The 24,802-nt window shown below is 38.1% G+C and overlaps 1 protein-coding gene across 1 annotated transcript; it reads right to left on the bottom strand.

The window, feature by feature from the left end:
• Nucleotides 1-517: 517 nt before the first annotated feature.
• On the bottom strand, nt 518-23,555 carry LOC129216273 (G-protein coupled receptor moody-like). Its single transcript, XM_054850478.1, is given in 6 exon segments — nt 518-4,327; nt 10,821-11,005; nt 13,878-14,012; nt 14,014-14,149; nt 19,599-19,712; nt 23,302-23,555. Coding segments are annotated over 6 exon segments (1,098 nt in total). The 3' UTR covers nt 518-4,053.
• Nucleotides 23,556-24,802: the final 1,247 nt, after the last annotated feature.

The following is a 24,802-nucleotide window of genomic DNA, read 5'->3' as shown; positions in this document are numbered from 1 at the left end:
CATGATATGTGGTCAGTTGTCTTGTTTAATGAATTATATCGCATGATTACGAACATCCCCGCACCTACCAGTACCTTACAGAAAAATATACAGTCCCCTATCGCATACCTGGAAAACAATATTTACTTTGAATTCGACTAAAAATTTGCCATTACAGACTACTTTCAATCTAAAGGCCCGGACTCCTAACTAAATGTGTCAAAATGATATAAAATGGTATATATAACAATGTTCTTTTCCTAAAATATAAATATATCTTTTAAAAAGTAATCTAAACTACCTTTAGTTCTTTTTCTATTTATTTGATTTATGCTTTCTACATACTTCACGTTTACGTTTTCCCGTTTTTAACCCATTCCCTCGAGAAACGTAAAATCGAGGTTTCACTGTATTTTCTTTTCTGCACACTGCGCAAGGTCGTGTCTTTCTTATCAGAGATGTGTTTGAAATTGTGTTGAATTGTTTAACAACTTCACTTCACTCTAGAATGAATTTAAAGAAATCACTGGACAAATGTCTATGTATATTTTATTGAAAAATACGTACATATATTTTCAAAACAGTCAACTAACTACACAGAAATGCATTAATGAATGATAGCAAAGTCATAAGAACAATGTGTACAGAACATGACATGCAAAATGATTTTTCGCAGAGTTATATATATAACAATTTGGTTCTCTCAGATCTGTATCACTTAATTACTGACAAGTTCGATGGACAGTGACGAAGTGAGAAACAGCACAATATTGACTCATAATGGACAAGAGCGCCCCGATGGGAAGTCGCTGTGACCTCCCCAAAATGTCCTTAATAGGTAAATTTTGTCTGACGATTCGTCAAATTTGGGGACATAATTGCAGCTCTGCAATTTTTAAATGTCCGAATGTCTCTTTTCATTAAATGTACTTATTTGTACATAGTAAAACCTGTGAATTTGACCACCTGTCTAAGTTGACCGCTTTTTTCAGGCACGGAAGCCCTTATCATATAAATCAACCTCTGTAAGTTGACTACCTGTTTAAGTTGATCACTAAAGTAGTGCACCGCAAGTGGTCAACTTACACAGGTTTCACTGTACCCCTATTTTATCAATCGGCAAAATTTCGAGTTCCGCTTGACAAAACTGAGAATTTCCGCCCAACCAAAAATTTAAGTTCGGAGCGTCCCTGATAATGGAAATGCCACCTTTTTAATGTGACGAAGAAATCGACTGGTGCCCATTTCATCCAAATGGATCTCAACAAAAAAATGATTGAAAATCAAAGCAAAAAAAAAAAAAACCTGAAAGTTACTTCTAATGAATTGGAAAAAAAAAAATCTTGCGGGCTATTTGCACTCGTCTTTAAATCCCGGTTATTACAAATTTGCCATTTCAACTGCGCTTGCGCGCGGACTTTGCTGATATCGAAACTCTTGCTCAAACTAACGAAAAACATTTAAATTTGTTAATATGAGATAATAACAGATAAAAATTAGAAATTACAAAGCTGTCTTTGATTTAGTTTTTACGCCTCGGTAAAGATTGAGTTTTACGTCTTAATTATTATTGGATTCGGAGCCTGATTTTTCTATCAAACAAAGATCCTTTTCAGGGCCAAATTTTTAACCCCTGAAGAGCGTACTCGATCTGCGGCATCACTTCCAATAAAAAGCGGAACCCTCAACCTAAATACAAATGTATAATACTAAGCTGTTTACGCCTAACGTAAAATATCCGCAAAAGACGGATATTTGTAATATTCCGATCATTTTTGAAGTACATAACGTGTTTTACGTTTACGTATATATATTTCCAAACCAATACATATTTAAGTGTCATTTTTCTCTTTTCTTTATAAAGATTATCAGTTATTCATATCCGTAGTTTCATATAATGTATCCCGAAATCGATGTGAAAATACTCTAATCGCATTCATTAATTTGTTGGGACTCGAGCACAACCTAAATATAAACAAGCAACACGAAATCTTAAAACAGAAAGCCCAAAAAGCTAAGTCCGTGCGCAAGCGCAGTTGAAATGGCAAATTTGTGATAACCGGGATTTAACGTCGAGTGCTATTTGCACTTTCGTTTTTCTTATTTTCAACTGATTTTAGTGGCGACATCTATGTGTTGTTTGGAAAACTAAAAGAGTGCAGTCTGCACTGCAATGCAAGAACTCAGGGCAAATTTTAAAAGAGTAGTTTTTAGTTCGTTACCCAGTTACCCTCGGGGGTTGAATTCAATTCCTTGTACGCGTATGATTTTAAAAAGTATGAAAATGTTTGTATTGACGCACAATCTTTTTGAAATTATCGTGCTACAAGACGCTGTGACGAATCTAGGTGGATGAATGCCGCCGTCCGTGAGAGCGGCGCCCAGACGCTGGTTCTGATTTAAAGCAACCCTAAAGTTTTAGGTCGTTAATTTCCGCAATTTTCCGGAGGAGAGCCTCCAATACATAAAATTCTCGATAATATCATTAAAGTTTACTAAAATTCCATTTTTATGTTTTCAATTTCGAATATTTTCCGGAGGAAAGCTGGTTGCCAGCCTTTTCTTCCCCAACTTAGATAAACTTAGCCTAAAGGGGGATTTGTGGGACTTCAGTTTCAAATAATTTTCGGTTAGAACTTTTCCTCCGTTCTTTCCTCCCCTAACATCAGAACATAAAGTTTAAGGGGGTGAAAAATCTCGAATTTGTGATAAAGATGGTTTTTTCCAGCTTTTATTGCATATGAGAATGTGTTTGACCTTTTCTTTTTCATTTTACCCATTATTATTATTATTATTAAGTGGAGGGACTCATTTTTAAGCATTGCCTGGGGCAGCAGAACTACTAGCGCCGACCCCTAACACAATTTATGAGCAAAATTGATTATTAGTATCCAGTTTGTGTCATAACTGCTGATGACAGGTCAGAATGTGTGATTTTGACTGCTAGACACTACACATACATGTATATAAAGTTTTACAGAATATGTAAAGATGGTCACGCTCTGAGCATACATGAACCAATTCCTCAAAGTTGTATCAAATCCATTCTAACAGCAGTGAATTCGAACTTTGTGGAAGACAGATAAAAACTATTGAAATTTGAATCGAATGATACGCAAACGTATTTATTTTACATAAAGCTGTGCACGCATGAAAATATTTTGAAAACGTTTACCTTTTCTAAAAGGTGGGAAGTTAGTTTCTCTGTCTCTCTCATGAAAACATAACTTTTTCTTTCCGGGTTATGCATTAGCTTGTTTGGGGAACACATCATTGTTCTTCGAAAGGTTGTTCTATTCTGCCGTGGGAAGGTAAAGCTCAGTGTCTGCAAATTCTCCATTTTTCATTTTTGTCATTTATTGTACTTTAGCTTTACTGTACAAGCTTATTCGTTTGGTTTCCGCTTACAATATAGCGGGGAAAGAACGTCTCAATTTCCAAATACAATGTTTCATCAAAGAACGTCGAACATTTTCCTATTCTAAGTATCGAACTCAAAACGCGTTTCTTCAAATGTCTTAAATACTCATTTCTGCAGGTTCTGCGCATTGACATCCCACGGCAGTATTAATGGGTGGTAAGTAGGAATAGCCAGAACAGCTTCAATCGTCAGTTTGACTTGAAGTCGGTCTTTTTTAAGCTACACTCATTTTGCGAAACATATTGGTGGGGTGAGACAAATATTTTAGCTGCATCTTGGACTTGCCACGAACTGTTCGTGTAATAAGAGTCATTTGCTCAAGTTTTTGCAAGATGTATACACACGATGACATGTTTACTCATGTGGTTCCTAGTTCAAGAATCATTTTTGCGAAGGCTTCCGTGATCCCAGTAGTTTGGGAATCATGCTTGCTCAACGATCGACCTTTACCTTGAAACCAAAGTAGACAAGTTTCAACCTGGAGGCGTACAATGAAGCTTTTTTTTTTTTTCATTTTTCCTCATTCTTTAGTTTTGCTCACTGAATCCAGCATAAAATCTACAACAGCTGAAACGAATCGTAGCATAAAGTCATCCGCTACTTCGTCCGGGATGTATCTTTGGTATGTTAAAGCCAACACTGAGGAGATCTGGCTAGATCTTGTTCTCCTTGCTGTCTCCGTTGGCCGGCGGCTTCCCGTTGGCGGTCGAGTTGAAGACGAAGACCTCCGACATGAGGGTCTTGGAGTGGCTGGACCTTGCGCCACTGGAGCTGGAGTGGTGCGCAGTGCCCAGGCGCCGCTTTGCACCACAGAACAGGCGCACGTAGGCCTGCCTGTACTGCCTGTTCATGGCTGCGTAGATGACCGGGTTGATGCATGAAGACATCCAGGCGAGCACGGAAGCCAGGACGTGCACGGTGGGGGACCTGGAATGAAAAGTAGAACAATCAAGCTAATTGTAAAGAAAACGCCCATTATCCGAACTCCGACTATCCGAGTCCTTTTAGAGTTTCAGAAGCGAAAATTAAACTGAAACGGACATCAATTCGCAAAATAATAATTTGTCTTCGCGCTATTGCCCTTGCCTCTTTGAAGCTAGTGTACGCGCAGTGCGAACATTACTGGGATGATGAGTCGTCTCATAGTGAAATTTTATTATGATCAGCCGTCCGTCACTAGATGGCCGGTCCTTTGATTTAATTAATTCAAAACTGTTTTTCATTATAGTCACTTTTTTTCATTGAGAAGGAATAGATGGAGAGAGTGCAACCCTACTATCCCGATATGGCAACAGTACCACGTGACCTGGGGAGCAATTTCGAGTTGACCGCAACCGCTGAAGAAGTTTTCATCAGCTGAAGCCATGCATGATAACAACCTTTAACTGTAGAAGGGAAAAATTTGATTTATAGTAATAGTGCAGTATTCTAGCATTGTAAACTGTGAGGAAAAAGCCACACCAGGAGGTCCAGGAACTTTTCCCTAGCATGTACGAATGTTTTTTACTTCTAAATAAAGAAAAAATAACATTTATATGCATTCAACGAGTACATATTCCACAGATGCCTATAATTTTTAAATTTTTGTACTTATTTTAGCTATAAAAGTTATAAAACATTGTATATCTTGAGTGCAAATAACATTTCAGTTCCATAAAAACACTTTTTACTTAACTAGTAATTATTTTAACGGCTCTTAAGTATTTTGTGTACATTTGCTTTGTTGGTGAGTATCTTCTCGCCAAGCTCCTGCGAACAGCAGATGCGCAAGAATGAAGATTTGCTGTTTTTATGCTTCAATTTAAATACTAGTATGCCTGCGTATGAAATCATTTCAAAACATTGATTACAATACATATGAATCCATAAATTTTCAGTCAATAACAGAACATTTTAAACTATTTGTACATGCCCGTCATTTCAAGGAATAAACATCAAAATACATGAAAAATGCAATTACATTATATTTTAAAATCCGGAAAGAAGTGAGGAGAGGGAATTTGAATGATAGGCCTGTATTTGTATCCGTTATTAATTTATTGATTTATTATTATGCGGTAAAGGAGTCGGAATCAGAGTTGCTCTGATTTGTAGCCCCGACTTCATAATAAGCGCCACAGCGCCGTCTGAAAAATATTTAATGCCAAAAGAGCGATTGCGTGCCAAAACGCGACAACTTCCCAGCCAAAAAAGTCACCTGACCTGGGAAACATTGGATCCCAAGCTTATTTCACTGAGACATTTGCTATGGCTTCCTCCATTAGTATTCCTCCTCAATGGTTTTTTTCCTCTCATTTTCAACATACATATAGTTATTAATTAAAATATAACTTTTTTTGGGAAAAATCCAATTGTCCGAATTTTCGATTATTTGAACGAGGTCTGGGGTCCCAAATGATCCGGAAAATTGGAGTTCTACTGTTCATTCTTCGAACGAGGGGAGGAACATGGGGGTCATGAGTCCCCTAAACCGTCGGCTATCGCTATAGTATCCGTCCTCATTGTGTTCAAGCACTTTATGAATAAAATGTAAAAGATTTGAATAATCTTTTCAACTCATAAAATATTTTTAAAAGTAAGTATTTGAAATAGTACTACTTCCTTTAAATGCTTATAAAATTAGTAACGTTTATGCCCCATTGGGTGCCTTATTCTTGCTTTATTTGGTGCTATTTATTGACAACCAAGCAGTTTCAGGAATGTTTCGCACCCAAAACCGTAGGTTCGTTCATAGCGGAAGCAGAGGGATAGGGTTCATTCTTCAGCATGACTCCCCCTCCCATGTATCCCTCCCTGCTTCCAACGAACAAAAGCTGAACTTCGTTAAAAATCAGCCACAAAAGTTAAAATTTGTTGTGAAATTCATTGAAACGCAAAACTAGTAGTGTATAGTCCTTAAAACTTGTCCTGTGTCCCATGGATATATTTCTGGTTTGGCATGGTTCTGATGAAGCATTCTGAATAGAATCTCTGAATACAAACCTGCTTTATCTGTTTTTTTACAGCCTTTTACGAAAAAGGAAGTATTGTATTCGCGAAAAAATTTTCACTCAAAAATTGGCCTTACTTTCCATTTTGCTCACCATCGAATGAATGTTGAGTTTATTTTTCAACTCGACCACACGTGGATATATGCCTAGGAACGTACAGACGCCCGAAATATCCATTTTGACGATCCCCGAGTTAATTACAACGAGTTTTCTCGTGACGTCTGTATGTTCCTATGTATGTGCGTATGTGTGTATGTAAGTCGCATAACTCAAGAACGGAATGTCCTAGAAAGTTAAAATTTGGTACTTAGACTCCTAGTGGGCTCTAGTTGTGCAACTCCCTTTTTGGTTGCATTCGAAAGCTCCAAAGGGGATCTCTTGCCCCTTTTTGTTGGGAAATCGTTGTTCATTTGGATGTAAACTCACGTGGTGTTATAATTTGGCGCCAAGTTTTGTCGCCAACTTGGCGACAAATTTGGCGATTTATTTTATTTATTTTATTTTTAAATCTGGTTTCAATTTGGCCACTGTTGGTGATATTTAAAGAGTAAACTATTGAATCACATTAAAACTGCCAACAATGAGAAAATTACATTAAATTGAAGTAAAAGGAAGTCATGTGATGCACACTCAGCTCGTTTTTTTTTAAATTAAATTTGTTGTTTTTAAAATAGAACGGTCCTTTTGGGGTGGTCAACCGAAAAAAGGAGCGCATTTCAAGGTGTGCAGGATGTCCGCCTCGGTGGTTTTCGTACGGAAAATGAAAGATCGGCGATGCGGAAAGGAAAGATGTTGCCGGTTGAGAAAAATCCATCAGCTGTCATGTTCAATGTCTCTGCGGGACCAACGAGTTAATTTACTCTTCGGAATGCTGTATTTTCTTAGGGAAAATTTAGACACGAAGGGATCGGAACGCAGGGAAGTACCGTTCAAACCGATGCTGTTCTTTGTTGCTTTGGACGCAAAAGAGCCATGAATCGAAATTATTTGGAATCACGATCTTAGGTCAATAATTGTTACTTCTTTACGAATAATAAAGCTGAAAGTCTCTGTCCGGAGGATGTCTGGATGTCTGGATCTCTGTGACGCACATAGCGCCTAGACCGTTCGGCCGATTTTCATGAAATTTGGCACAAAGTTAGTTTGTACCACGGGGGTGTGCACCTCAAAGCGATGTTCCGAAAATTCGATGTGGTTCTTTTTCTATTCCAATTTTAAGAACAAAATTATCATAAGACGGACGAGTAAATTACGAAATTATCATAACGTGGAACCGTAACATGGGCACAAGCCAATTGGCGAGATACGAAATGATCATAACGTGGAACCGTAACATGGGTACAAGCCAATTGGCGAGAAAATTCACCATACATTGTCTGTAAATATACAGGGAACCAAAAGACCTTTTCATTTTTCTATTACGGGCAAAGCCGTGCGGGTACCACTAGTTTAAAAAAAAAAATTACCTTTATGATCGCCGGTTTATGCATGACGTGCAGCATAGGGGGCTCGTACGGGGGGGAGGGCAATTATCTTCTTTACTTCCAAAAATAAGGGACTATGCCCCCATCCTTTTCAAAGTTAAAAATTAATGATCGATTGAAAAATGTTTTTTCATATGGTAGATCGATTTATTTCACGAAAGTAAAACTAAAAGTTCCAAGCGAATGAACTTTTTTCATCTTATTTCATAAGAATGGAACTTTAAAATGAAGGGAAAAGTCTGCAATGGCCATTCGTTCCGATTTGTGAAGCCATATTTCATATTTTTACAAGTTATTAAATCGGTAATATAAAAAGCCAGTAATCTAGCCCAATTTTACAAAAAAAAAAAATAAGTTTCAGGGGCCACGCCCCCTAACTCCTACATTTCTTTTAACCCACAACGTTTTTGGTGCACCAAGAGCCCATGACGTGCATTGGCGGATACATATGAACATTTTAGGGGGATCATGCTTGAAATTTTTTTAAAAGAAACTTTTCACACGTAATAAAGGCACAAAATCGACCAGGAAAGACACCTAAAAAGGCATAAGCTTAACCAAATAATTTGAAAACTAAATGATTTCAAAATTAATTAATTTCAAATATTTACTTTAAAAATTTTTTTTAAATAAATTTGATGCAGACACATCAACAGATGTCTGCGACTCGGGGATCATTGAAAAATTTCGTCGAACGAATGAAGGGCTGTCCATAAATGATGTCAAAAAGCGTGACATCATTTACGGGCAGCCCCTTGTATCAAACGCGTTCGAGCGACAGACTCTTCTTTGCTTCCTTTTATTTCATCGGCGGCTGGAGCACCACTGTCAACTTGTCTCAAGCAAAACTGTTCTGCTGTCTGAAACTTTCTCAAACTTTTTACTTCCTTTTACAAAAAAGAAAGAATTGTATTCGCGAAAAAAATTTTACTCAAAAATCGGCCTTAATTTCCATTTTGCTCACCCCCAAATGAATGTTGAGTTTATTTTTCAACCCGACCACACGTAGATATATGCCTTGGAACGTACAGACACCCGAAATATCCATTTTGGCAATCCCCGTGTTAATTACAACAATTTTTCTCGTGATGTCTGTATGTACGTATGTATGTGTATATGTATGTCGCATAACTCAAGAACAGAATGTCCTGGAAAGTTGAAATTTGGTACTTAGACTCCTAGTGGGGTCTAGTTGTGCACCTCCGGTTTTGGTTGCATTCGGATGCTCCAAAGGGGGTCTCTTGCCCCTTTTTGGATTGAAATCATTGTTAATTTCGATGTAAACTCAAGTGGTGTTATAATTTGGCGGACACTTTGCGATAGATCGCCAGTCTTTCAGTCGCCAATTTTTCTCGCCAACTTAGCGACAAATTTGGAGTGTTTTTTAATTTAAAAAAAAAAATCTGGTTTCAATTTGGCCACTGTTGGAGATATTTAGAAAGTAAACTATTGAATCACATAAAAATTGCCAATAATGAGAATATGACATTAAATTGGAGTAAAAGGAAGTCATGTGATGCACACATCAGCTCGTTTTCTGTTATTTTTAAGAAAATATGAAAAATCACGACACAATAAGACGGATTGAAATAAATAAATAAATCCTCATATATGTATATAATAGCGAATGATCAAGTAACGCTTCTGACGTCATCAACAATTAAAATTCGGTAAATTACCGCCCATTAGCCAGGGCTAAAGCAGAAATACGTGAAATACACCGCCAGATCAGTCATTTCCAGCCGAGGACTGCAGTTTCGTTGGGGGGAGGTTAATGGGCGGTAATTTACTGAATATACCATGCCTCGCGTTCAATCTTCGAACCATTGTTTCGGTCACTCGTCTGGTCTGCTAATTCTATATTAGCTACCAGTTTGTTTGGCACTCTTGGCTTCCTTAAGAGGTTTTCCATCTCCAGCTCAGTCACTTTCCTATGCCGGGCTGATGAGTGCTAAAAAGCACGAAACTGCAGTCCTCAGCTGGAAATGACTGAGCTGGCGGTGTATTTCACGTAATTAAAATTCGTTCCACGGCATGATAATGGGATAATAATTTTTGGTAATGTTTGACATGCAGAGAAATGCTTTATTGTGACGAGGCTGAACTGGATCCGGTATCTTAACTGTTTTTACTAGTAAGATTGTCATTTCAGGAGAATGAAGAAACGAAAAAATTGTCGACAATGAACGCTACCTACTGGAGTTTAGGGGTTCATCCACTGGAGTAAGGGTTAAAATTTCAACTATCCAAATATCACCAAACGGGCGATTGCTTCGTTCAAATGTTGAAGCATTTTTCACCAGGCATACCTTGACGGGCGATTTTCTAGCAAATAAATATATATTTTTTTAATCAAGCAATGAACCATACTGCAGAATGTCTTACACGGTACGAAATTTTGTCGGTGGGGGTACATAAACCCCTTGACTCTCCCCTGTATCTGCCCCTTATGTGTGTGCGTGCATGAGTGCCCATATGCAAAATTTTTAAAGGAAGAGGGGAGCTCATATATTTTCCTCGTGGTTTAGTAGTATATTTTCTCCATAGAAACCGATTTCAGTACAGATTAGAGTTGTTTAAATTTGACATTTTTAAAAAAATTATTCGTTAATGGCTGCAGAAAAAATGTTTTTACATGTTTGCAAAGAAAAAAGTATTAAAAGCGAGGAAGTTCTAATTTCTAGGGGGGGGGGGGGTTGAGCTCTCCTTTGCCTCCCTTATATGGGTGCCCATGTGTGCGTGGACAAATATTAGCGCAATCCCGCTACAACGAACTTTAAGGGACCGCAAATTTTGCTCGTTGTACGGAAATTTCATTGCAATGAAATTCAAACAATGTAAAGGAACTTAAATTGGGATTTGACATTCATTTTATTGAAACGGATATCTCGTTGTATTGGTATGCGTTGTAACGGGATTTCACCATACGGAGGTGTGAGTACCCACCGGATCTTGTCCTCGAGCACGTTGACGACCATGAGCGGCAGGAAGCAGAGTAGGAAGGAGCAGAAGATGATGAGCATCATCCGGGTGAGCCGGATCTCGTCCTGCCGGTGGGAGAGCTGCCGGATTGGAGGCTTGCCGTTGGTGGCCGGGGTGTGAGCCTCCACGTTTTTGCGGCTCTTGTGCACCTGAGGAGACAGGAACTCGGTCAGAATAATTCATTATCGGAAAGATGAGCCGAAGCCCATGGATTCTTTTCCAAAACAAACAAGATTAGGGAGAAAAGAAATTATCTTATCACCATAAGACACAGAAAAGAAATTTTTGACGTCATTTTTAAGCTTATGCAAAACCTAGCAACCCCCCCCCCTCCCCCAAGGGTTGTTTCAGACTTGAAGAACAACAGTGCTTCCATTCATGTGTAACCGAAACCGAGAACAACGTTTTTTGTGGTTGGATCACTATGCCCCCACCTGCCCTAGGTGGGCGGTATGAATATATTGTTACAAATTCTGTAAATAGTAATTATTGTAGTAACGTAACCTGTAAATAGTTTCCCGTAATGAATATACAACCCCTATACATTCGGCTAAAGTATACGACCCCCCTATTTCTTTTTTGTTCATTGATAAAATTTGATAACGGTTTACTATTTTCGAGAAGCGTTTGGAATCTTGTGGAATATTTGAGAGATTTCTTTCGATGTTTATAAAAGCGTCCCGCGTGATAAAAAGTTCAGTTTCGATTAAGAATTTGTACTGAGAGTGTATTAGCTCTGTTTATTGCGAGGCATTTCGCTGTGTTGTTTTCGTATTTGGAAGTAAATATGTGTGCAACCGTTGAGTTTACGGTGTTGAGTGATATTTGTTTAATTGCTGATGATTAATTTAGCAGTTGTTAACGATTTCTTCTGTACATAGTGTAAATAAAGCTCCTGTGTTTTTATCAAGAACTGTGTCGTCCTTTCAAGAAAGTTGGAAGTCGCAGCGGATCCGTTACGATATGAAGACAGTATCCCCCCCCCCAAAAAAAAAATATATATATATATAAGTTAAAAAGTGGCAGTACAGAACGTGCTATAAATGAAATTGCATTTAAAAACAAGTCAACATTAAAATCTCCTGCACTCATCAATTGGGATATGTCAATTTTTTAAACAATATGCTTAAATTTTTATCCCCTCCCCCGACTTTACATTTTCCCGATTGGTGCGTTTTTATGACTTGTGCGACAGAATGTGCAAAATTGGTAACTGGAATCTGAATAAAATTGTTCCCAGCGAAAACTCATCGACATCGTTTCGTTTTTAAGTTATTCAGTGACACATTCCACACATTTTTTACTTAATGTTAACCAATCAAGTAACTTAAAAGAGAGATGAAATTTTCTTTTATTTTCAAAATGTATTATTTATTCGCTATCCACGACCCATCCGTAACAATATTTGGAACGCATGCGTGCATTCGACGACGGCTAGCGCGCGCTCAGCGGACCGTTTATGCAACATTTAATAGAGAAAAAAATGTGTAGCATACGAAACATTTTAAGGCAACAAGCGAAGCTTTTGTGATGTTAATGCACCACATTATCAAAAATTCTGAAATGCTGTTCATTTCCTTTGCGCGTTTTAATTTATCTTTCATTCCACGTCATGGTTGAAATAGCTTCGAAAACGGTAGCTTTGGCATGGCAACTGTTTCACGTAGCCATGCACTTCATATTTTTTAGGTATTTTACCTTTTTCAAAACGAAAAAATTGGGAATATTTTTTGAAAAGTACAGATATTAATTCGGGATTTTGAAGCTAAACTTAGGCCTAAAATGATTGATTTTCGTCCTGTTTCATTGATGAAAAAATTACACATTTAAAATAACAGAAAATATCTAATACGTCATAATGAAACGCTTCAACTCAAAGATATTTATTTTTTGCATCCATACCGAAATCATTGGTCAACTCTCGATAGCTCGAAGTACCAAGTGACCGGCTAAAACGTTCGCGTTATTAGTTAGTTCGAGTTACAGGAAGTTTCCACAGTGGTTCTCCAGAGTTTAAGACCCAATCTAAACTTTGAGATAAAGGAATATTCAAGTTATAAACTTCGAGTTATTGAGATCCAACTGTATTCGGAAATTGCAAAATCGCACGAAGTACTAGTATTTGGTATACTGGTATACCGGAATTACAATCACTAGGTGCATGATAAACCATCTGGTAACGTTGGTACGTTACCAAACTAGTCATGTAGTTCGTTAAAATGTTAATAGGCGGTGACAGCTAGATTTCACCTAGTATGTCAGGAAAGTGGAGGGGGAGAGGTGCTTCAGTGTTACTCTCACCCACTCCCATAGTTCCTGCTTGAAACATAACTCGTATCATTTTTATGCAAATGGTCTCCTTCTTTTACATTCCTCAAACTCTAAAGACGTTAGTTCTCCTAGATTACCGAAAATACCGCTATTTTACCCCCAACAAATACCGGTCGCTTTGCGAAATTGAAAAATAGCATTAGCAATATTCGATATACCAAGATTCGCAATTACTAGGCAGATATCAAATCTCAAGTCCAATTCTTATTTCACTAGCTGAAACATGTCACGATCAAGCAATTGCGATTGCGGTCCTTTCGAGGGGATCTTGTAAATCACCAGGCATAGGAAGCACGAACACACGATTTTTGATGTAAACCACCACCATAAAAAGAATTGCGTGGAGTTAGGTCCAAAGAATACGGGGGCTTCAAAAGAAGAAAGTGTCCTCGTCAGAATCACGTCCGATCCGTCGACCAAGAAGTTTGAGGAAATGGGCAAACGTCAGTCACATAATGAGGAATCTTTTCGGAAAATCATTCTTCTTGACACGTTACAGCGAGTGAAACGAAAATTAGACATTGGACTTGATACCTGATTTGTGAAACAAAACTTGTAGAGTTCCTTCCTTCGGTAAAGTCAAAGTTGTTGCTGTATTAATGAATATGTTTGTTTCAATAAATCTTTAAAACTCCAGAGGAATTGTGCCACACCCCTGTACAAGGGTATCAGCCTTGTTAGTTATCTTACCCTGTAGAAGATGCAGGAGTAGCTGATGACGATGATGAGGCAGGGCAGCAGGAAGCCGAGCACGAAGAGGAACTTCTTGGGGCTACGGCCACCCTTGCGCAAGATGGTACACGAGAAGCTCTGAGGGCGGTACCCGAACTCGCCCCCACGCCCCGGCCAACGTAGGGGCCAGCAGGCTGAAGCTGAAGAGCCAGCAGAGGGCGATCATCAAGGCCACGTACCGAGGCCGGTAGATGCGATCGTAGTGTTTGTAGTGGTTGATGAGGATGTACCTGTAAAGAGGAATTCAACTATCAGTGTGCGTGGATCGCAGAGGAAGTATAACAGAAGCCACGATTCATTACATCGAAACATGAGAAGCATTCAGATATACTACTGGTACTCCAATTTTACAGTGTCCGTTTCATACGTTTTCCCGCTTCCGCATCAGTACAGAAGAGAGATTGCTCCATTTTGGAATCATATGTCAAGTTCCCCCCAAAACTTGTCACTTCCGTTATTGGCCTGTAAGAGATCTTCACATTCCACTTGGCACAGTAAATCATTGACTATAATTGCTTACGTAATAATGTACGTAAGGTGCTTAAGTAAGTACAAAGTTTTTCACAACTCAGGTTACTGCGTTAACTTGAGATCTGAAAAACCTCCTTTCATCCCTCCCCCCCCCCCCCTCTCAAAAAAAAAAAAAGAAAGAAATTGCATTCTAGCTGTATTGAAATTAGGCAGTGTAACTGATTGTCACAAGTCAATCAAACAAAAACCTGTTTTATTCTCTTGTGTGCAAAGAAACCCCACACACTCTATTAGTTGTTGGTTCTAAGTCCTGGATAGCTTTGCATCCTAATATCCTGAGGCGTAAATGAATTTATGCTACCAAAGAAGGACTGTAATGTCTGAATTCCACAAAATCTTTATAAACAAACTGTAGCATTTCGTGCTTGACATTAAAAATGTTTTTATTGATATGTGTAATTTAAGGAAAAAAAAAAAGAATATTTATGGCTGTGCTTCAGGGGTTTATTTTTTGGGAGCTTTAAATAAAAAACGGTGTAGCAACCCAGAAAATGCTACTTCTAGCCAATGGTCAAATGTAAAATGTTCTGCAGTTCTTTTTTTGGAACTATTTATTAGATTATATAGGAGGAAGTTACTGTTGTCAATCCAGGTGAGAAAATACTTCTGATCACTTCAAAAAAAATTTATGAACTGTTCGTTGACAGGGGCGTGTTCACTCACAGGTCGCCCTACCCCAGTAAACCGATTCCTATGTTTATAAAAGGAAACAGAAGAACCAAAAGCATTCGGATTACGCTGCCACGCTCGTGATTTCGAAAAGAGAGATGCAGTGGGAGTCGTTTCGGACTTTGAAATATGTGCGTTCCTTTTCGACACCTGTTGCCGTGAGCGGGAGGAGCGATTTTCGATCCTGTTCACTTGCTCGTGACGAATCTGCGCGAGAGGGTTCTTCGACCGCGGAAAATAATCGCCTGCGAAAGTCATCGTTCTGGCCAGGAGGGTCCAACTTTTCCGGGTCTCGCGTGAAACCGCGGAAAAGCATCCAGAAATGATGATAGATATTTTAGCAAAATTTTAGACATTTAGACCTGAAGAGCCCACCGGCAACTGAGTAGTTCACTGTATTTAAGGGATAAAAGGAACAGATTTTCGAAACTAACTGCGGAGTTGCACGAGTTCAACTCCTCAACTTGCATCGAGCGTTGCTTCTATAACATATATCATAAATGGCAAACTTTTTTTTTTATCACGACTGAAATAATATCTTCTGTGTGCCACACGACCAGGACCAGCCATTTTATATGCATTGACACCGTCTTATTAAAAGGGCGAAACGTCATTGGATAGCATCGATGCAGTGTCTTCTTCATTAACACAATTTGTTCCAGACGGGAATTTTGGACATTTTTGTTTTGGATAACTTCGAAGATACACCAAAAGCACAGCTTTAACTGTACTGATGAAACAATTTGGGAAATGGTGGATGGAGTGGCATTTGCAGCCTTCCTGGTAACTATTTGAATAAACATGATTAAATTATCCACCAATATGTTCGTCATATTGTTATAGACATATTGTTTCTAATGCCCATTTATGGCCATCAACAAAAAATACTTGCCTTTATGATCAGTTCTTTGAAGCTAAAATGCTGCACTGAGCTATAGAGAAATCTGGAGCAAATTCTGGACGCATCACTCCTTCTTTTCAGAAATCAATGCAAAATGCAGAACTCTGATTGCGCGTTATGGTATGGTAGAAAGACATATTTTTTCCCCACAAAACTTACGGACACTTTACAGCTCTAAGGACTAGATTACGCTTTGGCAATACTGCCAGCGATGTTTTGCCTTGCTCGCGAGGTTTCTTTGCATGGCCAAACTCTTCGTTCCAGTTTTCGCTATAGCTCTACGGACGGGATGGCTATTACAATCTCTCGACTTGTACCCGAGAAAACATTTATGGGACATGATAACTTTTTACTGATCCGAGCCAACATTCTAGAAACTTAAGTTGAAAAATCTGCAAGGGTACGAACAGGTTGCTATTGATAAAGTTGCTTCAAGCAAAAATTTCCGTGTTACTGTTATTCATCGCTAACACATCTAGCAGGGCCTGACTAACTAAGAGTGAGCCCAATGCCCGCAATACTTTGGAGGGCCCCCTCTCTCTGTTCTATCACTTTCAGTCCATGCAAAATAATGGTATCGCAGTGTAGGGGCTCTTGTATATAGCTTTCTGGGGCCTTGCGCACTCGAACTTTTTGCAAATGCCTAGCACTGCCACAGCTTTATGAAATTCATCTCATAACTTAATGCTTTTATAACTCAGTAAAATAGTGAAGAGCAATTTGCCCCTCCCCCCCCTCCCTTTTTCTCACACACAAATATTCAAAGGGAAAAAATAGGTCACGATTCGTTTTTCAGTTTCATTAATCAGTTAATTTATGGAAAAAAAAAAAAACTACTGACAAAACTTAGCTTTGCATGAAATTTTCAAGAAATAAAGCTGCCTAGCTCATACAGCTGAGACACCGGACCTAGTTGGCCTGTACGGTAATCAGGCTAAAACATCCATAATTTTCTCGGTAGTGGGGATCGACATAACAAGATATAATTCCTTCTTTTTGATAGGAGGAGTTTATTCATAATATATCAAAAAAATTTCCCTTGGGGGTTGTGGTCATGACTCATGACAAGCCAACATTTTCTGTGTTGGAGGAAGGTGGGGCCTTGGTCATAACTGTCTCAACATGTATCTATAAAAAAATACTAGGGTTTGTGACCTGGCTTTAAACCAGAGGTTTGGGGTTTTTAACCCCAAAACTCTTCCCTCACTGCGTCCCTAGTGCTGCCACATTGAAAATTCAGTGGTGCTGAAAGATTTTTGCAACTGAAAAAAGATTATGAAATGCTCTATTAGGGTCTACAAACAGAAATTGAAGATTTACATGAAAGATTCCCAAATAGATAAAGACGGATCCAGAAAATGTTCAAGGAGGGAGCGATTGTTGTTTACTCTTTACTCCTTAGAACTTCAATTTCTAAAAACCTTCGAAGGAGTGTACTGAATCCCTCACTTAACCTTATGTAATCAAAGGTGTCCCACAGTTGTTTCTTTCAAAAAATATCCTTGAAACTATCCCGAATGTCATCTAAGATCGTCTAAAATTGAGATTTTGGAATTTCAATTTCGAAAAAATCCCTGTTGAAAGTTCCGGCCCTATCCCCAGAATAATTAGAGATGTGCTACGATTGTGCTTTAAACACTTCAATTCTGGAAGAATTCCGGGAAAGAGCTCCCTTTCTTCTAACACCATCGAATGTTATGTAAAATTGCGGTTTTGAAACTTTAATATTGAAAATATACATGAAGAAAGTTCCTGTCCCTCGGCTCAAGGAGGGGGCGATCGCCCCCATCGCCCCTCCCTTGTATCCGTCCTTGCAAATAGAATTGGTAATAGATTAGTTTTGTTGTCATTTTTGTACACCTTTGCTAGACCCACCGTGCAATCTGGAAGCAGCCCAACATTAGGTTCATTCATTCATTTATTTTTTTAAGTCTCGACGTCAAATTAAAAGGAACGCCGAGAAATTTACTTTCACATAAAAGACGCTCAATTCGTTTTCTTTCTCTCTTACGATTTTTAGACGCATTCATCGTCCTTTACTTCAACCGTAGACAGGTGATTATTCACGCACTGCATGCTCTGCATTAAGATAGCCATATACTCTGACAACGTGTAGGAAATAGCCCATTTGCTATTCCTCCTATCTGTACCATAACGCGGGGGGGGGGGGGCATTACAGGAACGCTTCTCTCATACATTCTGGGGACTCTTTACCTCAGTAGATTTATAAGTGCCGCGACTTTTCTCTCGGCATTTCAGAATAAAATAACCATTTTATTCAATCATTCTGTCTCTTGCACACGAATGAACAAGATTGTACTTTTTTTTTAAATGTTGTTTTTACCATTTATTTCCACTTTTGTTTTTCACTGTCACGTCGTACGCACAGGCGGCTGTGTTTTGCATTTAGTAGATTCTCTTCGTCGCAATTATTTTTGCAAAAATATTTTTAAAACTCGTTTGACCTGCATTTGACACGGAGGGCATGATTCAATGGAAATCAGAGCCTGTTTTAATTCCAAACCAGCCCTTTTCTTCATGTTTATCTATTATTGTAACATATTTTAACATTTCTGATGATAAGACTATGATTAAAGATTTAAGATTCAGGTGACTATGAGACTATGCTTAAATGATTAAGATCACGAAACTGTACACATATTACTTTTTTTTCTTACGGATTCGTGATTTAAATTCAATAATATTGAACATAAACATGATTATTTCCAGTCATTTTATTCAAAAAAAAAAAAAAAAAACACACACACACACATAAAATAACTTGTGCTGGAATATGCATCATCATAAATAAATAATACGTCAAACGTACTTATTGCTGTAATTAGAACGCTTTTTTTTTTTTTTTTTTTTTGTTAATTTTGCTCTTGAAAAATTAAGAGCGAAATTCAACACATCAAACTTGAAACTTGCCATAGTTGAAGAACAACCTTTAATCTTTCTCTGTCTTTGTACTTTATTTTCTTGATGGTAATTTCGCATACTTATACATCGATTCTAGTACAGATAAAAGTGTTCATTTCTCCCCTTAACGTACTGTAGTTTCTCTTCAGCTCTCTCCCTTTTACTTTAAGTCCTTAGAATCACCCTGCGTTGTTTTGCATGTGAGAAGTGAAAAGTTCTTACACTGTTCGGGTTTGTCGACATTGATTTTTAATTTCGAGTCAGTCTCTATGAAGTGATCAGGCGCTGTCCACAAATGATGTCACGCTTTAAAGGGGAGGTTCGTAATATTGTGATATTTTGTGACGAGAGGAAAAGAGGGGGTAACAACGGTGATGAAGACGAGAAAATGGATACGTGATCTCTTGGTTATCGGAGCAGGTGGCAACTTTCTCTGAAGAAGGTATTTAAAATCTTGTTGTAAGGTATGAGTAGTGTTTATACAAATTTAGCAAATATTTTCAAAAATACAGAAATCTATGAAGAATTTGAAAATGTGTTCGGTTTTTGAAAGTTTGAGTTGACTTCCATCGTAATAGTATTCAAGAGCGTCATACTCAGAAATTTTTCAGGCAGCATTTTGAAACAGCATTTGTAGAACTAAAGTAGAGTATTACCTGTTGATGGTGATCGCCGTCATGGAAAGAAGGGAGGCGGCCACGTTTCCATAGAAGAAGAAAGGGAACAACTTGCACAAAGTCTCGCCGAGCACCCAGCTGTGGTGAATGTACCTGCAAAAGATATTTTTTTTTTTTTTTTGAGAAATCATGATTGCTTATTGTTCTCATTTGACTGTTTTTGATGTTACGCTGATTTTATTTTCCCGCCAGCACCCTCTGCAGCATCACCGTCGACCGGCCGCCTCACGATGCTGCTCCTCTTGCGAAAACAGTGTCCAGGTTGCGTCCATATCCTACACACACACGCATACATATACACACCTACACACACACACACACACATACATACATACACACACTCCTACACATACACACACTCATGCCTGCACACAGACACAAACACACATGCCTACATACACACACACACGAACGCCTACACGCACACGCGCATACACACGCTCGTGATTGCGCAAAACATAATTTGAATTCAAGATGCCAAAAATTTAAATTAATATATATATATATATATATATATATATATATATATATATATATATATATATATATATATATATATATATATATATATATATATATATATATATATATATATATATATATATATATATATATTTTAATTTGGGATTCGTTAATGCCTATGAAATGAACGATTTCCAAGTTATATATTTGTAACAGTTGATACCATGCTATTTGTTGAAATCAACAACCCACTGTGCTGATATAAGTTGGTTGAAAACATGAGGCAAAGAGAAGCAAAGGGATGTAAGGGGACATTTTCAAGTTTTGAGTAAAACGCGTTTAAAGATAACATCCTAGGTAGGCGTTCATTGAAATTTTTTTCTAAATCATGCTGCATAGCTTTAACTACCAGGGTTACTAGTACCATCTCTTGCCCCAAGACAGAGGAGAGGTTCAGCTACCGTGTGTATTGGTTATCTTCAAATTTTCAATTTTGCCACTTACATCCTTTTGCTTCTCACTGCCTCATATATCCTTTAAAGATTTTTTAGATCTTAATCTATAAATCAGGATCTAAGGAGTTTGTTTTAGACTACATGTTCTGACAGAATGAAATTTTACAAGTCAAATAAAGATTTTAATAGGTTTTTTAAGAAATTGTGATCTTCATTTAGTTCTAAAAAAAGGGGAAACTTGTTCAGCAAAAATCAGATGCAGTAATGCTACAAGTGAGTCCTTTCTTTTCAAAGCTCTTCATTTTGAAAGCATTACTTGTGCTACTTTGATTATGCATGAATGAATCGACATCTGACTAAGTTCACTTAGGGCACCCAGAACTTGAATTTTCGAGAGGAGGAAATTTCTCAACTTACCGATAAAAACTCCGGAAGTTATCAAGTGATAAACTCTGAGCATACACACATATCTAAGCATTATAAGAAGAGACATGATTTATTAAAGTAAATCGATATTGTCTCCAAATTCGCCGAATCGCCAGACAAAATTTGCCAAATGAGGACATTTTTGAAAGGTCACAGTGACCACTCGTGATTTACCATCGGTGCTACCCTGAGTTTACATGGTACACTTATATACCGTTCGAATGCAATTCTTTTATGAAATATCGACAATGCGAGATAACAGATTTTGAATGGAATATTCAACATATTCTATTCAATGAACATCTTGAATACAACATGAACACTGTTCATGTCATAACAGTGCAGCGTGTGTTCAGAAAAAAATTATAAAAAAGAATCGTTATGCAACCAGAACAAGTTTCTTTTTATTTTTGAGATAAGATCCACGCTATTCCACGAGGAATTACTTTTTGCCCATTATTTCGAGTTACCAATCAGACCAAGAACACTTGAAAAACCAAGGAAACCCACTGGTATAGCAGTAATGAATTGGACGATGCAACAAACTACCAACACCTCACAGACGAGAATTCAGAACATTTCTATTTATAAACTTATAGAACGCTTTCAGTGTACAATGCTGCAACTTGATTGTTTACAGTTTTATTCATGCATCAATTATATTTATTAGACTTCCGTAAAATACAGGGCTTTGAAAACAAATAAACGGTTAATATAACTCCAATATATCTGATGTGCCAATAAACCTATCCAGAAAAATAACCAACGCTATGTATTACTGTGGCTCAATAAATAAGACTGCTCAAGTATGTAGTATCAGAGTCTGTAGAGTTTGTATCATATAGCGCTTGTCGTTGCTGTGAGTAAACAGCATATTTGATTATCTGTACGCAAGAAATTCACAAGTAGGATAGTTTTTATTCATAAATTTTCCTGACTGTTTTGTACAGAAGATGTAATCTCTCATCTCTGGTGGAACTAACAACATCTTTGGTAGACGAATATCTGGAAAGTCTATAATGGTATGAAATCTGATTTCTTGTCATAGAAAAACAAATGTAAGGTTGTTATTGGAAGCTTACGTTTCTGAAGAGAAAAGAAACACCAAACGTTAATTGTCGGTGACAGCTTTTTGAGAACCTTTTTCGTTTTTTGTCTATTCTATTACTGTAACATCTTTTGTCTACTAAAGGTGGAACGACTACGATGAAGGAATTAAATTGCTTGTCACGTTGGCTTGTGGGAGGGTCAAATCTGCTTGTGGACCTGACCTGTTATCAGATTATACTCCGCCGCAGCTCATATTTATAACTGAAATAATTTTAATTTCCTGTCCGAAAAAGCTAAGTACGCCCGCTAACAGGGATAAATTCTACCTTAATATCCGAATATGTTCCTACCTGTTTCTAAGATAAAATATGATGCTCTATTTCAGACGGTGCTTCATTTGTATGAGGAGATAACAAGAGTTCAGCTCCTATACTTCTTTCCAACGTTTTGCAAATTTTTAAGTATAGGACAGGAGTTCAGACTGTTTATTTATGAAAAGAAGTTTTCTGAAGACCATGGGAATTCTAGACTTTTCTTGTCAGAAATTCAACTCTGCTTTTTGTGAGGATTGACATTGACTTTTAACAAAATCCAAATACATGTCTAGCAGCAGTGCCGTAGTTGAAGGGGTGCAGTGGGAGCACGGAGGGACGGGGTGTATTGAAATATTTGATTTTTTACTGTGAAAATAATACAAATGCAATGTAAAGCGGTGTCAAACCACTGGTTTCATTTTGTGAGTTCGCCCGAGAAATGTTTTCCAACCACAGCGCTGTCTATCAGCTTATTACTATACCCGCAAGTGCATTGGTGTATCCAGAAATTTTTCGAAACTAACGACTGAAAAGCGCTTGCATAAGTGTTCATGCACAAAAATTGTTGTCTCATTGGATGGTGTATGAACCCTCTCCAATGGCAGCGCCAATGAAATTTAAAAAACAAAGATGTGTGATGAGTTTTCTTATATTAATTGTGAACATTTTTATATGTCAGTAAAGCAGATGGTCTGGTTATATTAGCTTACGGACTAGTAAGTTAGCGATGACTGACGCAAGATGCCACGCCTTGCCTGTGCTGGAATCTTTAAGAGTTATCGAAAGTCGAGTTTTTGTGACTCTACTGCATTAAGATGCGGATGCTTACCAAGAATAATATCATACACTTTTATAAGTAGCATTCATGGGAAATGAATATAGGACTTCAGATTTGAAATGGTCTTGAAAAATACATCTGCTAAACAAAATATGGCAAAAAGAAAAGGATGGAAGAAGTAACGTTCTGCAGCTCACCTGGATGCAGTGGGCGGCAAGTTGAGGGCGCAGAAGAGGAGGTCCGCGGTACAGAGGCTGACCACAAAGGCGGTGGTGGCGTTGCGCAGCTTATTGCAGCGAGCCAGTGCTACGATTGTCAACAGGTTGCCAGCGATGCCCAGGACGATGAACAGGATGCAGGCTGAAGCAGCGAAGAGCGTCGTGGCCCGGGGATACTGTATGGGTAGGCCGGACTCCGGAAAAGACTCGTTGCGCAGCGAATAGTCATCCATTCTCGCCACCGTCTAGAACATAAACATTCGAATTATATTCGAGGAACATGGAACATGCTGTATCATATACGACGTAAGATATTAATTCTCGGAGTTTTCACAAAAAAAAAAGTAACGTGTTAATTGGTGGAGAATAAATACTGTTTCTCCCAAGTTTCGTAAAGGTATACACTAAGCTAGCATAGTCTAATAAACCTAGCTTACTTTTACTCAACGTCGTGGTCAAGAAATGAATCAAAGGGAACGTTTAGGGATTGATACTAGCTAATTCGCGAGTAGGAATATGGTACCAAAGTTTGATGTAACACAGAACACAGACAGATAAAGTTACATAAAATACCATTTAAGGGAAAGAAGAAAACTTGACTTTCACTGTATACATTTTTATTCCAAGCATCAAGTCAGAGCCTGAGGACTCCTTGGACAAACAGTAGAAACAATTGCTTCGTCAGACGGAGATCGTGGGTTCGATTCCCACTAGCTCCCCCCCTGTGCCTCGGATGTCATTGTTTCTCTCTTGTAATGCTAATATTTCTTCTGCTGTTCTATTTGTGAACAAATATGCTGTTACTTATCCTCGTGAAGAGACCTGACATACGTCAGATCAGCTTCAGCTGGTTGTTGACCGATAAAAAGTCGATAACTATGCGGGGATCGGAGACTAAGCCTGCCTTGGAAAATCCGATGTAAGCCAGAATGTTCTCTGGTGAAGCTGGATGGTCAAAGCATTTTTACAAGGTGGATTTTTCTGCCACGTTCAAAGGTAAAACACTGAACGTGGCCAGTTATAAGTCTAGATAGAGCAGACTGAGTGCCACGGTCACATTTGACAATCAAATCACTACGCCTTTTGACATCAAAAGACTGGACCCGAGGAACCACTACAGGACTGACACACTTCGCTTTTTGGATATTATATTTCATATAGGCTCGTATATTTATACAGTGGCTGCTTACAGCGAGGAAAGGATATAGAACGCTTCTTAAAGAAAGAGATTATATTTTAAATGAATTAATTATAAAGCGACACATTGATACCTTTGTAGTTTTGTGTCTGTCATCACAACGGCTTTCAAGTGTTTCTTCGAGTGCTCTTTAAAGTAATTGACGCATTTTTGCAAAATTCTTGGACGTTGTACCTGTTATTTCCGAATTCAAAAGCAGACTGAGTTCACTACAATATAAATCAGGGTAATCCAGAAAATTTATTCTTCCTAATCTGTTTCATGCGTACTCCTGAACACTAG

This window comes from Uloborus diversus, chromosome 2 (assembly GCF_026930045.1).
Source record: "Uloborus diversus isolate 005 chromosome 2, Udiv.v.3.1, whole genome shotgun sequence".
Classification (NCBI taxonomy): Eukaryota; Metazoa; Arthropoda; class Arachnida; order Araneae; family Uloboridae; genus Uloborus; species Uloborus diversus.
The sequence above is the reverse complement of the archived record's forward strand: the minus strand, read 5'-3'. Positions and strand labels throughout refer to the sequence as shown.